The sequence below is a fragment of the Chlorocebus sabaeus genome, chromosome 3 (assembly GCF_047675955.1).
Source record: "Chlorocebus sabaeus isolate Y175 chromosome 3, mChlSab1.0.hap1, whole genome shotgun sequence".
Lineage (NCBI taxonomy): Eukaryota > Metazoa > Chordata > Mammalia > Primates > Cercopithecidae > Chlorocebus > Chlorocebus sabaeus.
The window spans coordinates 26,566,267-26,581,621 of NC_132906.1; the positions used below are offsets into that span (position 1 = coordinate 26,566,267).

Genomic DNA, 15,355 nt, shown 5'->3' on the forward strand with positions numbered 1-15,355 from the left:
CCTTATTTCTGGGTGCTCTATTCTGTTCCATTGGTCTACACTATTCTGAAAAAAATGTGCCCGTGCCTGTTTTTGTACCAGTAACATGCTGTTTTGGTTACTGTAGCCCTGTAGTATAGTTTGAAGTTGGATAATGTGATGCCTCCAGCTTTGTTCTTTTTGCTTAGGATTGCCTTGGCTATTCGGGCTCTTTTTTGGTTCCATTTGAATTTTAAAATAGTTTTTTCTATTTCTGTGAAGAATGTCATTGGTAGTTTGATAGGAATAGCATTGAATCTGTAAATTTTTGGAGGCAGTGTGGCCATTTTAATGATACTGATTCTTCCTATCCATGAGCATGGGATGTTTTTCCATGTGTTTGTGTCATCTCTGATTTCTTTGAGCAGTGTTTTGAAATTCTTGTTGTAGAGAACTTTCACTGCCCTAGTTAGTTGTATTCCTATGTATTCTTTTTGTGGCAATTTTTAATGGGATTGCCTTTCTGATTTGGCTCTCAGGTTTGCTCTTGTTGGTGTATAGAAATACTAGTGATTTTTATACGTTGATTTTGTATCCTGAAACTTTACTGAAGTTGTTGATCAGCTGAAGGAGCTTTTGGGCTCTAAGTCTATAGGGTTTTCTAGATATAGAATCATGTCGTCTGCCACAGAGATAGTTTGACTCCCTCCCTTCCTATTTGGATGCCCTTTATTTCTTTCTCTAACCCGAGTGCTCTGGTTAGGACTTCCAATACTTTGTTGAATAGGAGCAGTGACAAAGGGCATACTTGTCTTGTGCCAATTTTCAAAGGGAATGCTTCAAGCTTCTGCCCATTCAGTATGATGTTGGCTGTGGGTTAGTTATAGGTGAAAAAAGAGGAAAAACTCAAACAATCTAACATTGCATCTTAAAGAAGTATAAAAATAAGAGCAAATCAAACCCCAAATTAGTAGAAGAAAAGAAAGATCAGAGCAGAAATAAATGAAATTGCAATGAAAAAAAATTGCAAAAGATCAATGAAACAAAGTGTTTTTATTTAAAAGTTAAACAAAATTGACAAGCCTTTAGCTAGATTAACTAAGGGAAAAAGAGAGAAGATACAAATAAAATCAGAAATGAAAAAGGAGATATTACAACTGATACTGCAGAAACTAAAATTATAGAAGTCATTAGTGGCTTCTATAAGCAACTATATGCCAATAAACTGGAAAATATAGAAGAAATGGGCAAATTTCTAGACATGTACAACTTACCAAGATTCAACCAGGAAGAAATCCAAAACCTGAACAGAACAATAACAAGTAATGAGATTGAAGCCATAAAAAGTCTCCTAGTAAAGAAAAGCCCGGGACCTGATGACTTCACCACTGAATTGTACCAAACATTTAAAGAAGAACTAATATCAATCCTACTTAGAGTATTCTGAAAAATAGAGTAGGAAGAAATACTTCCAAACTCATTCTACAAGGCCTGTATTACCCTGGTAATACCCTGTATTACCAAAACCAGATAAAGACACACTACAAAAAGAAAACTACAGGCCAGTATTTCTGAGGAATATTGATACAGAAATCTTCAACAAAACACTAGCAAACTGAACTCAATAATGCATTAGATAGATCATTCATTATGTCCAAGTGGGATTTATCCCTGCAATGCAAGGATGGTTCAACATACACAAATCAATGTGATATGTCATATCAACAGAATGAAGGGGAAAAATCATATGATCCTTTCAACTGATGCTGAAAAAGCATTTGATAAAATTCAGCATCCCTTCATGATCAAAACGCGAAAAAAACTGAGGATAGAAGGAACATACCTTAACGTAAGAAAAGCCATATATAACAGACCCACAGCTAGTATAATACTTAATGGGGAAAAACTGAAAGCCTTTCCTCTAAGATCTAGAACATGACGAGGATGTCCACTGTCATCACTGTTATTCAGCGCAGTACTGGAAGTCCTAGATAGAGTAGTCAGACAAAAGATATAAAGGGAATCCAGATTGGAAAGGAAGAAGTCAAGTTATCCTTGTTTGCAGATGATACAATCTTATATTTGGAAGAACCTAAAGACTCCACAAGAAAACTATTATAACTAATAAACAAGTTCAGTAAAGTTAAAGGATAGAAAATCAACATATGAAAATCAGTAGTGTTTCTGTATGCCAACAGTGAATAATGTGAAAAAGAAATTTAAAAAGTAATCCTATTTACAATAGCTACACATGAAATAAAATGCCTAGGAGTTAACCACAGAAGTGAAAGATCTCTATAATAAAAACCATAGAATACTGATGAAAGAAATTGAAGAGCACACCAAAAAAGTGGAAAAATATTTTATGTTGTTCATGGATTGGAAGAATTAATATTGTTAAAATTAATATTGTTAATATTGTTAAAATACTACCCAAAGCAATCTATAGATTCAATGCAATTCCTATCAAAATACCAATGACATTCTTCACAGAAACAGAAAAAAATAGTCCTAAAATTTATATGGAACTACAAAAGACCCAGAATAGCAAAAGCTATCCTAAGCAAAAAGATGACATTGCTTGACTTCAAATTATACTACAGAGCTATAGTAACCAAAACAGCATGGTACTGGCATAAAAGCAGACACATAGACCAATGGAGCAGAATAGAGAGCCCAGAAACAAATCCAGACACCTACAGTGAACTCATTTTTGACAGTGACCAAGAACATAGTCTGGGGAAAAGACAGTCTCTTCAATAAATGGTGCTGGGAAAACTGGATATCCATATGCAGAATAATGAAACTAGACCCCTATCTGTCACCATATACAAAAATCAAATCAAAATGATTAAGGACTTAAATCTAAGACCTCAAACTATGAAACTACTGTAATAAAACATTGGGGAAAATCTCCAGGACATTGGTCTGGGCAAAAATTTCTTGAGCGATACCTCACAGACAGGCAACCAAAGCAAAAATGGACAAACGAGATCACATCAAGTTAAAAAGCTTCTGCATAGCAAAGGATACAATGAATGAAGTGAAGAGACAACCCACATTCTGTGGGAAAAAATATTTGCAAACTACCCCTCTGACAAGTAATTAATAACCAGAATATATAAGGAACTCAAACAACTCTATGGGAAAAAATCTAATAATCTGATCAAAAAATTGGCAAAAGATTTGAATACACATTTCTCAAAAGAAAACATACAAATGACGAACAGGTATACGAAAAGGTGCTCAACATCAGTGATCATCAGAGAAATGCAAATCAAAACTACAATGAGATAATCTATCTCACTGCAGTTAAAATGGCTGATATTCAAAAGACAGGCAATAACAAATGCTGGCTAGGATGTGGAGAAAAGAGAACCCCTGTACACTGTTGGTGGAAATGTAAATTAGTACAACTACTATAGAGAACAGTTTGGAGGTTTCTCAAAAAAATTAAAAATTGAGCTGCCATATTATCCAACAATCCCACTGCCAGGTATATAGCCAACAAAAGGAAGTCAGTATATCAAAGAGATACCTGCACTCCTATGTTTGTTGCAGCACTGTTTACGATAGCTAAGATTTGGAAGCAACTTAAGTGTCCATCAACAGATGAATTGATAAAGAAAATATGATACATATACACATTGGAGTACTATTCAGCCATAAAAAAGAATGAGGTCTAGTCATTTGCGACAACATGGATGGACCTGGAGATCATTGTGTTAAATGAAATAAGCCAGGTACAGAAAGACAAACACATATTCTCATTTATTTGTGAGATCTAAAACTGAAATCTGAACTCATGGACCTAGGGAGTAGAAGGATGGTTACCAGAGGCTGGGAATGGTGGTGGGAGGGGGTGGTTTGGGGGAGATGAGGATGGTTAATGGGTCCAAAAACATAGAAAAGATGAATAAGACCTGTTTGATAGCACAACAGGGTGACTTTAGTCAATAATACCTTAATTGTACTTTTTAAAATAACTTAAAGAGTGTAATTGGATTGTTTGTAACTCAAAGGATAAATGCTTGAGGAGATGGATATCCCATTCTCCATAATGTGATTATTTCACATTGCCTGCCTGTATCAAAACATCTCACATACCCCATAAATATATGTATTATATACCTACAAAAATTAAAATTTAAAAAATTATGTAATTGTCATTCCAGATATATCTTCATATATACATTTTGATTAAAAAGATGGGTAGTTGAGTGCATTCACAAATATAATTTTCTAAAACTAGGTTCATGTTATAGTGCTACCTTCAAAATATAAAAATTAATTTCACTGAAACTTTACAGAAGAAAATAAAGAGAAATGGAAGGAATTGCTTAAATTTAGATAAATATTTTGCCACTTTAAGTGATATTATTTCAAAAAATATTTCTCTAAGATTATGAAAAAATGTGAAAAAATTAAGAGGTCTTTGTTTGTGTTTTTATTTAAAGCGATATACATTAATCTGCTTTGAAGGAGGTTACTATCCTCACTCTACCTCTTGCCTCCCCCTCTCCATTTTCAGATTAGTACGTTTTATTGTTATAACGTTATCAAGTATTATAACATTTAAATTCTATTTTGTCATTATAATTATTGTACTTGGTTAGTCTCAGTTCTGTGTTTAAATGGATTCTAAGGTTATCGTAACTCCTATGTTATAGTTTTTCCATTTCTCAGTTCTTTATTTTTATTCGTCTCTTAGCTGAGCTGTATTTTACCATCAAGAAGTTTTTAAAAATATGCTTTTTGGTTCCATGACCTTTATGTTTGACATGTTTATGAGTCATGTCTATAGCTTTTATACTTGAAGGACAGCTTTGTCATGTATTCTATTCTTGTGTCATATTTTGTTTTCCTAAGGACAATATTTTCTGGCATTGAACATTGCTGTTAAGAAAACAGACTAGCTTAATTCTCCTCCTCATTTACTTCCTAAAGAATTTTTTTTAAACTTTGAGGTTTAATACCTTAACCAGGATAATATTTCTTGATTATGTTATTCTGTAGTAGCTTTTTTTTTTTTGAGCACCGTATCCTTTTTTAAACGGAAGGTTCTGCTGTTCATTTTAGAAAATCTTAACATACTCTATTTAAAAATATTCTATTCAGCTAGGTTGTTCTATACCATTGTATTTTGGGAACATTTTGTTATGTTGGATTGCTTTTGTTCTCCCTATTTATTGTCTTCTCTCATATTATTCTGAATTTTAAAATCTTTTTCTTAAGTATTGGCTGTTTTTATCTCAAGCATTTTTTCCATTTTGAGCTTAACTATTTTTGTAATGGTGTTATTTGGTCCTCAGCTTTTTTCTTAGCTTGTCTAGTTCCTTGCTTTTATATAATTTGTTCATTAAGTTCCTTTTTATGATACATTTTTATTGAATTGGATTTATAATAGACTGAATTATTCAATAATATGTATTTGGATCACCAAACAAATATATTGAGAATAGCAAGTGGATTTTAACTCTCCCGGTAACCCAGATCAATTGCTAGTGGCTTTCTGGCCCATTGTGTTAAGAAGGACTCTAGATTAGCATCAGGTCTCTGCAGGGAGGGGTACACTTAGTGATGGTTGCCACGTAAAAGCTGTGAGATGGTGATGGTGATGCTACCCTCTTACCTCAGAGGCACATTTACATTTCATATAGTACATTACAGGTGACTAAAGGTCATGGTTGTGCATCAGAGAGGGTAAGATGATGATTAGGAGAAGCTTCAATATTACCATTTATTTATTGATTCAACAGTTATTTATTAGAATTTACAATGTCTCAAGCATGATACTAGGTGCTATATGGTCCCTGCTCAGATAGAACTTATAGTCAAGTAAGGGAGATAGACATTAAATGAACAATCACAGAAATACTTAACTACATTTGTGATAAGGAATGTAAAGGGAAAGTGTATTCCCCCAATGGGTTTGTCCTGCTGGCTGCACAGACAAAATCAATCCACCAAGATTGTGGCATTGCAGTAGAGAGAGTTTAATTGACCACTAGACTGACCCATGTGGGAGAACTGGAGTTATCACTCAAATCAGCCTCAGCTTGTTAAGTTCTTAGTGCAGGAACTCAGGGCATTTTCTTCTTTGAGATTATCTTTCAGGTTGGGTTCTCTGATTTTTTTCCCCTTCTTATGTTGTGATTCTTTTTTGATTTTCTATGTTTAATAATCACTGTGCTTTTCTCCCTCATACTGCTGGGACTGTATGTGTGTAACCCTGACTTGACGTTCTGTTTTCTCTGATTTAATGTGAGTGAATATCCCTTCACTCTGCACTTAATCTGTGACTTGTTTATGTTCCCCAAAGAGCTATGGTATGGGAGCAGGCATTTTTATTATATCTACTTTTAGTCAGGAGGTAAGGGAGAAAGTAGATAATTCAACTGTAATCATACAAGCGGTTGTTGTTCTGAGTTTTTATTAGAATGAACTTTATAACAAAACACTTCTAGTGGCAGTTTTATCTTTTTTCTATAGCGAATTGTTTTGGGATTCAAATTGTCCCCAGTTCAACACAGTATGCTAGAGTCTCTATGCTGTCAAAAAAAAATAAGCTATAGTTGTTTACTTCCTCCATTTTACCCTTCTCTCAGCAGCAGTTTCTCCCTCGAAGTCAGAGAGCAAAAGATGAGGATACCCTTTGAGTTAGTCTCTCTCAGTCTCTCATTTGGTATTGGTACCAGCACTTTAATACCTAATAAAATGAAAGCAAAAGAATGTACTTGAGAGAGATTCTTTCATCTGACTTCATTTAACCGTTTTTACCTAGAAATCCATGATATCGTTCTTTACCACTATGGTATGTTAAAATAACTTATTTGTGAATATATTGCAAACATATGTTTTGCACCATACCATTATATCTAGAAAACCTATAAAAATGCAAGGTTATCTGTTTTCTCACAAAGTTTCTGCACTTCCAGTTTTTGTTGAGATTTTTACTGGTTTAGCAGTCGGATACTCAGAAGATAGAAAGTGAATCAAACTGAACTTCTCTTTTAAAAATAATGTATAACATGGAGCCATAAGCAAATTTGTAATAGTTATCTTATCATGTAAAATAAAATACTATGTAATAGTGTGTGTTTTATCATGATTTGTATATTTTATGTAGCTACACTATTTGTTTTCTTGGGTATCTGTTACATGCATTTATTTTTCTCACAGCCGTCTAGTTGTGTATATATTCTAATAACTAAAGATTTTATGGTGAACAATTATTTTATAGATGACTTTAAATTTATATACTAATTTTGTTATCTCTTAATGGTTTTGATTATTATAAGATTTTAGAGGGGTTGAAATTAAAAATATATAAGGTTTAGATATAAATAATTAGAATAAAATCATAATTTTATAAATAAAATAATTATTTTAAATTTTTAGATAGTGAGAATAAATCGAATAATTGGAATTAGAATAAATTCTAATAAACTTAGTAATTTTATATAATAAATATAATACTTTATAAAATTAGAATTAAATATTTTAATTCTAATTATATTATAAATAAAATATTTATTACACAAACATAAAGAAAATGTTTATAAAATTAGAATTATAAATTTTTTTTTTTTTTTTTTTGAGATGGAGTCTCGCTCTGTTGCCCAGGCTGGAGTGCAGTGGTGCGATCTTGGCTCACTGCAAGCTCCACCTCCCGGGTTCATGCCATTCTCCTGCCTCAGCCTCCGGAGTAGCTGGGACTACAGGTGCCCGCCACCATGCCTGGCTAATTTTTTATATTTTTAGTAGAGATGGGGTTTCACTGTGTTAGCCAGGATGGTCTCGATCTCCTGACCTAGTGATCCGCCCGTCTCGGCCTCCCAAAGTGCTGGGATTACAGGCGTGAGCCACCACACCCGGCCCAAATAAATTTTAAAAAGCAAAATTTATAATGATTTTAGACATACAGAATTATTATAGAAATACTTAAATGTAAAATTCTCATAGTAGGCTTAACACTTGATTTATAACTCCATAACTTTATATATTTATATTTTATATATTTTATACCTTTTAAAACAGATTTCTTTTTGCAAAAAAAAGAAAGAAAATCTTTACCATGCTCATAGTTGAAGGAATGAATTTATGGATATACTCTACCCTACAATTTTCTCTGATACAGAGATCTGAATCTCTAACTTTCTTTAAAAACGTAAAATTTTTTTTTTCAGGGGAAGTATTACAAATGGAAGATGATCTGGTGATTTCATTTCAGTTAATGCTATGTGTCCTTGACTATTTTATTAAACTCTCACCTCCTGTGTTGCTCAAAGAACCATATAGTAAGTATTTAATTTATGCCCCTTTTACTTTCTCATTCGGCAGTTGCTTATTGAATGTCTAGTGGGTACCAAACATGGTTCTAAGGCTGACAGGATGATAAAAAATAAATCAGACATGGACTTTGCCCTTAAGTAGTGTAAGTTATAGAAGGAAAGATAAGACATGTAAACAAATGATTAGAGTATATGGTAGAAAGTGGTTTGGGTCAAAATACATCAAATGGAGGTTCAGGAGACAAGAAAGTTTTTCCAGCTGTGGAAGACCAAAGAATACTGTATAAAAGAAGTAGTATTTGAAATTAACATGGAAGACTGGTTAGGATTGGGGAAAGGCATTCTCAGTAAATATGTTGGGAGAGGGCATGCCCAGTGAAGAAAAGCAAGAAACAAGAAAAAGATATGAATGAAATTGTGTGGGAAAGAGTGGCCTATTATATGGCAAACAGCTTAACTAAGTTTTTATTACTATTGGATGTTGTAATAACTATGTTTTTTTTGTATATAAGCTGTAACTCATACTATTTCAGTGGGTAATGAGTGATGAGATGGGAAGTACATTTAAATAAAAATAACTTGCTAATATAATTAGATAGCATTAAAGAAGTATGAGTGGCTGGGCTCGGTGGCTCAAGCCTGTAATCCCAGCACTTTGGGAGGCTGAGACGGGCGGATCACGAGGTCAGGAGATCGAGACCATCCTGGCTAACACGGTGAAACCCCGTCTCTACTAAAAAATACAAAAAACTAGCTGGGCGAGGTGGCGGGCGCCTGTAGTCCCAGCTACTTGGGAGGCTGAGGCAGGAGAATGGCGTAAACCCGGGAGGAGGAGCTTGCAGTGAGCTGAGATCCGGCCACTGCGCTCCAGCCTGGGCGACAGAGGGAGACTCCATCTCAAAAAAAAAAAAAAAAAAAAAAAAAAGAAGAAGTATGAGTAAGGTATATTCCTTTTAACCTAGAATTGCTTCCTTTCATGGCCTCAAGAGTAGGATTTCAAAGTCACTTATATTATTATATACAGAAAACTGTAAACTTTCCTAAGGTCAGACTAACTCCTTGCTTCTGAAATGATGAAAGTATTAATGCTAAAAATAATAGATAACATGGACGTTTCAAAGTGTTGTTGAAATGGGTGGAAGGATGAAGCCTCATTAAACTTTGTGAACAAGAATTTAGTGGAAAAATGAAGTCTGGAGCAGAATTTTGAAACTGTGTTGAACATGGTTTGGCAGAGAAGGCAGAAACTATCATTTAGCAGAAACTGCATGCAAAGAAAGAAAGAAAAAAAAACTTCTATATAGAAAACAAATATACTTCAAATGTTCTCCCAAATTTTATAAATTTCCTTTATATACCCTTTTCCCACTTTTTTTCAATGTTGTAACTTAATAAGTTGATGTTGCAAGTTACTTTAGGTTGACAATCTTTGTTCTTTTGGATAATTCAAATGTACACTTGAATTCTCTAAGTGCTCTGTTAAAGAGAAATCAGCATGAGGTATTATTGAACTGACCAAATATAGTAACTCTTCATTAACTTTTGTTGTAGAGAATTTCAAATGAATACAAAAATAGACAGTAGTATAATAAGCCTCCATGTACTTATCATGTAACTTCAACAGATAACTTACAGTTAATCTGTAGCCCCATCGCCTGCTCAGTTCCTCCAGCTGTTATTTTGAAGCACATCTTTGCATACCATTTCATCCTTATACATCTCAGTATGTATCTCTAAAAAATACTTAAAAAAAAGTGTAATTACAGTGCCGTTTGTTATCACACCTAAAAAATCAATAAATAGTGACTCGTTAATATTACTGAATATCTACAAAGTGCTCAGATTTTCTTGTAAAAATAATTAATTTTTTTTTACAGGTTGACTGTATCAGAATCAAAATAAGATTTATACTTTGTGATTGGTTGACATGTTTTAAAAACTCTTTTAAAAGTTTCTCTTCCATCCTTTCTTTTTTTCCTTGTAATTTATTTTTTAAATAATCAGATTGTCTTGAGTTTTCCACAGTGTGGTTTTTGCTAATCATATTCTGTGGTATAGTTTAACATGTTCCTCTGTCCTCTCAATTTCTTGTAAGTTGTTGATTGGATCTTGAGGCAATACATACTTTTTATACTTAATCATCTGTAATTTTTTTTTTTTTTTTTTTGAGACAGAGTCTCACTCTGTCGCCCAGGCCTGGAGTGCAGTGTCACGATCTCGGCTCACTGCAACCTCTGTCTCCCGGGTTCAAGCAATTCTCCTGCTTCAGCCTTGCGAGTAGCTGGGACTATGGGCATGCAGCATCACGCCTAGCTAATTTTTGTATTTTTAGTAGAAACAGGGTTTCACCATGTCGGCCAGGCTGGTCTTGAACTCCTGACCTCGTGATCCACCTACCTTGGCCTCCCAAAGTGCTGGGACTACAGGCGTGATCCACCACACCTGGCCATCTGTAATATTTTTAAAAGCTGAAGCTCTATTTAGTTTGGATTGGGAATGCTCACAATAATCCAGGAGATTTTTTAAAATCACAGTTTATTATCATATTATTATATTTACTATAATATATTTATACCTATCTCTTAAAGACATCATAATTTACTAAAACTTAAAATATTGTTTTTATGCTATGTCTAGAAATTGAATTCAGAAATATTTGCTAATTATTTTTAAGACTCTAAGACAGAAAACAGTTTTTTCCTCTTGCAGACTAAGATGCACTTAGATTTAGTTTGGAAGTTGGCTATTTGTATGCCTTCTCTTTGTATTTGTTTATGAGACTGTAGTTTACAGTTCTTTTGGGGCTGTTTGGGAGCAGAGTAGAAGAGGGATGACAAAAACTAATATTAGTACATAATTTGTAGTAGATATGGATGAAATTGTTATCCTTCTAATAAGTAAAAGTAGTAGAAAGTTACCAAGATTATTTTTGACCTAAGTTATAGTTAGAATACTTCATTATTTTATATGATGGATGTACAATTGTTCTTATCTAATTTACCACTTTTACAGAAACGGCTGTTATACCCATTAATGGTTCACCTCGAACACCCAGGCGAGGCCAGAACAGGAGTGCACGGATAGCAAAACAACTAGAAAATGATACAAGAATTATTGAAGTTCTCTGTAAAGAACATGAATGTAATATAGATGAGGTAATTTAACTTCATGATTTCTTTAAAACAGTTAAAGTAGATTTAGATGTAAGTTCTCCCTAACAATATTTACTTCTTTTGTGATGAGCATGTTTTTTGTAATTAGTGCTAACTCTTTTGCAGTAGTAAAATATTTAGAAAAAATTAATTTGTTATATTTAGTTACTTTGATTTTAAAGAGAGTAGCTCCCTCACTCTGGAATCACTGAAAAGTATATAATCAAGACAATAGTTTTCAAATGTAGTTTTTTATTTTATTTCTCTGAGGTTACTGATACCCCTAATGTTTTAAAATACCCTATCAAGGCTGGGCGTGGTGGCTCACACCTGTAATCCCAGCAATTTGGGAGGATGAAGTGGGAGGATTTCTTGAGGCCGGGAGGTCTAAACCAGCCTGAACAACATAGTGAGACTCCGTCTCTACAAAATATATATTTAAAAAAATGAGCTGGGCATGGTGGCATGTGCCTGTAGTGCGAGCTACTTGGGAGACTGAGGCAAAAGGACTGCTTGAGCCCAGAAGTTTGAGGTTACAGTGAGCCATGACTGCACGACTGCACTCCAGCGTGGGTGTCAGAGTGAGCCTATGTCTCTAAAAACAAACAAACCAACCAAAAAAGCCCTACTTAGAAAACTCTAGTGCTCTAGTGTTTTGGTTTAGTGATAAGTGATACCGACATTAAATTTCTGTTTGGCCTTCTATAATTACTCTCTTTCTAAATATTACAGCACATAATAACTGTTGGAGAATACATATGAATTACTTATCTTGCTCATAGAATGTGGCTCTTCCAAGGAATCTACAAATAATGTATTAAATCTCCTTTTTATAATGAGTAAACAAGCTTCCAGGGACTGATAGCTTATTATTAACAGAGTCTCCATTAGACTTTGGGATATCTGGTACTACTGCTTCTTTCCTTTTTACCATACAGTTTTTTTCATAATTTGTTTTATTGTCCAAAATCACTAACACCAGATAGCAGTAAAAAATGTTACATCTGCCGGGCGCGGTGGCTCAAGCCTGTAATCCCAGCACTTTGGGAGGCCGAGACGGGCGGATCACGAGGTCAGGAGATCGAGACCATCCTGGCTAACACGGTGAAACCCCGTCTCTACTAAAAACACAAAAAACTAGCCGGGCGAAGTGGCGGGCGCCTGTAGTCCCCGCTACTCGGGAGGCTGAGGCAGGAGAATGGCGTAAACCCGGGAGGCGGAGCTTGCAGTGAGCTGAGATCCGGCCACTGCACTCCAGCCCGGGCGACAGAGCAAGACTCCGTCTCAAAAAAAAAAAAAAAAAAAAAATGTTACATCTTTGAAATTTCTCTGTTAACTTTGGGAAGGAATGGGAGTGTGGTCCTAAAATCTAGTTTAAGAAGTATTAGAATGATTTATCAAGATATATCATAGTTTTTGCACTATGGCTTACTAATTTCAACAAATATACAGTTAACTCTTGAACAACAGGTTTGAATTGCATGGGTCCATTTACACACAGATTTATTTAATTACATATATTAGAAAAATTTTTGGAGATTTGCAATAATTTGAAAAAACTTGTAGCAAACCATGTAGCCTAGAAATACTGAAAAAATTAAGAAAAAGGCATGTCATGAATACATAAAATATATGTAGATACTAGTCTATTTTATCATTTACTGTACCATAAAATATATACAAATCTATTAAAAAAGTTAAAATTTATCAAAACTTATACAAGCACAGACTGTACATGGTGCCATTTGCAATCACAAGAAATGTAAACAAACATGAAGATGCAATATTAAGTCATAATTTCATAAAATTAACTAGTCCATATTGTACTATTGTAATAATTTTGTAGCCTGTTGCTATTGCGGTAAGCTCAAGTGTTGTATCCACTTAAAAAGCTGCCCCGTGACACTAATCATCTCCATGTAAGCAGTTCATCTTTCCAATAAATTGAATATTGCAATAAAAAGTGACTTCTTAAGGTTTTCACTATTTTTTATCATGTTTAGTGCAATACCATAAACTTTGAATAACACCATAGGACCCATGAGGAGTTGCACTAGTGATGCTGGAATTTTTCCCAAGAAGCAGAGAAAAATCATGACGTTACAAGAAAAAGTTGAATTACTTGATACGTACTGTAGATTGAGGTCTATAGCTTCAGTTGCCTGCTGTTTCAGGCAGATGATTTTTGTTAACAGATGACATAAACTTACTGTAAATGTATTTTCTCTTCTTACAATTTTCATAATATTTTCTTTTCTCTATTTTTATCATAAGATGATATATATCTAGTATGTATATATAGTACATATACAAAATATATGTGCATCAAATCTTTATGTTATTGGTTGGCTTCCAGTCAACAGTAGGCTGTTAGTTAAATTTTGGGTACTCAAAAGTAATCGATAGACCTGTAGTCTCAGCTACTTGGGAGGCTGAGGTGGAAGAATGGCTTGAGCCCAAGCGTTCGAAGCTGTAATGCATGTGATGGCACCTGTGAATAGCCACTACACTCCAGCCTAGGCAATATAGAGAGACCCCTTCTCTAAGAAAATAATAAAAAATAAAAAAGTTATACACAGATGTTTTTACTGCATGGGGGACTGACACCTCTAACTTACCCTGCATTTCTCAAGAGTCAACTTTGTATAGATATAGATATAGATATATCAACTTTATATATTCTAAAAAAGAAATTCTGGAAAAGAAAACATATTATGTAGAAATATTAATAGTACATATAAATATGTATACTTATATACATATAAATATATATGCTTTCTTTTTCTAGAATTACAAATTATCTTTACAAATAAGCTGACAAATGTAGTTGAAATGTTTCTTTTTACTCTGGGTTTGTTGCTTATTCATAAGATAATGAATAGCAGCAAATGTAGTTTTCTGATTCCTGATTGTTAATTATCTGGATTTCAGAACTACTTGAAAAATTTCATTTTTAAGATTAGGAATAAACCATTTTTCTACTTTTAATTTTAAGGAATGTCTTACAATTTAGAATCTTCATAGTTATGATTTTTAAAGTACAGTCAGTTAAAAGCTAGGTGGTATTTTAACTGACACTTCGTTAACTACATATTGCACTTATGGTTATACAGCTATTGGTTAGTCATTTTGATTGGTTAATTTATGGTATATATATGGTTTATATATAATTTATGGTTTATATACCTAATATATAACTAATTGGTTTGTTTATGGTTATATAACTATTGGTTAGTCATACTAATTGGTTAATTAGAACTAGTTACGTTATAAATATTCTAGGTAAATGTAAGCTAATTAGGAAACAAAACTAGTAAGTATTTCAGAGACTTAATTCTTATAACTTATTTAGGAAATAGAGGTAGGAACTGATATTAAATTACTCCCACCTTAATAAATGTAAACTCCAAGTTTGTCAAGGAAGATAAATAAAGAAAAGCAAATTGTTTAAAATTCTGTTAACACACTGCAAGTATAAAATGGCCAGGAATATAACTCTAGGTTTTCTGAGTGTGTGTGTGTATGGTTTTTTTTAGATCCATATTAATTATAGGGTGCTTTTGCATAAAACCACGTATACTCCCACAAAACATTTTTATTTCTAATTTTTTGATAGAAAAAAGTTTTATTATCAAAAAGTAGGTAAATATTTCTTTTCTTTTTCTTTTCCTTTTTTCTTTTTTGAAACGGAGTTCCGCTCTTGTTGCCCAGGCTAGAGTGCAATGGTGCAATCACGGCTCACCGCAACCTCCGCCTCCTGGGTTCAAGCAATTCTCCTGCCTCAACCTCCTGAATAGCTGGGATTACAGGCGTGTGCCACTACGCCCAGCTAATTTTTTTTGTATTTTTAGTGGAGGCGGGGCTTTTCCACGTTGGTCAGGCTGGCCTCGAACTCCCTACCTCAAGTGATCTGCCTGCTTCGGCCTCCCAAAGTGCTGGGATTACAGGCAT

The 15,355-nt window shown here is 33.9% G+C and overlaps 1 protein-coding gene across 2 annotated transcripts in view; it reads left to right on the top strand.

Moving 5' to 3' along the window:
* The window catches only part of RB1 (RB transcriptional corepressor 1), a 175,571-nt gene that overhangs the window by 52,200 nt on the left and 108,016 nt on the right, over nt 1-15,355 (top strand). For both annotated transcript variants that reach the window (XM_073014065.1, XM_007960381.3), the window contains exons 7-8: nt 8,148-8,258; nt 11,265-11,407. In XM_073014065.1, the coding sequence (XP_072870166.1) occupies nt 8,148-8,258; nt 11,265-11,407 (254 nt within the window). The remainder of the gene's footprint in view (nt 1-8,147; nt 8,259-11,264; nt 11,408-15,355) is intronic.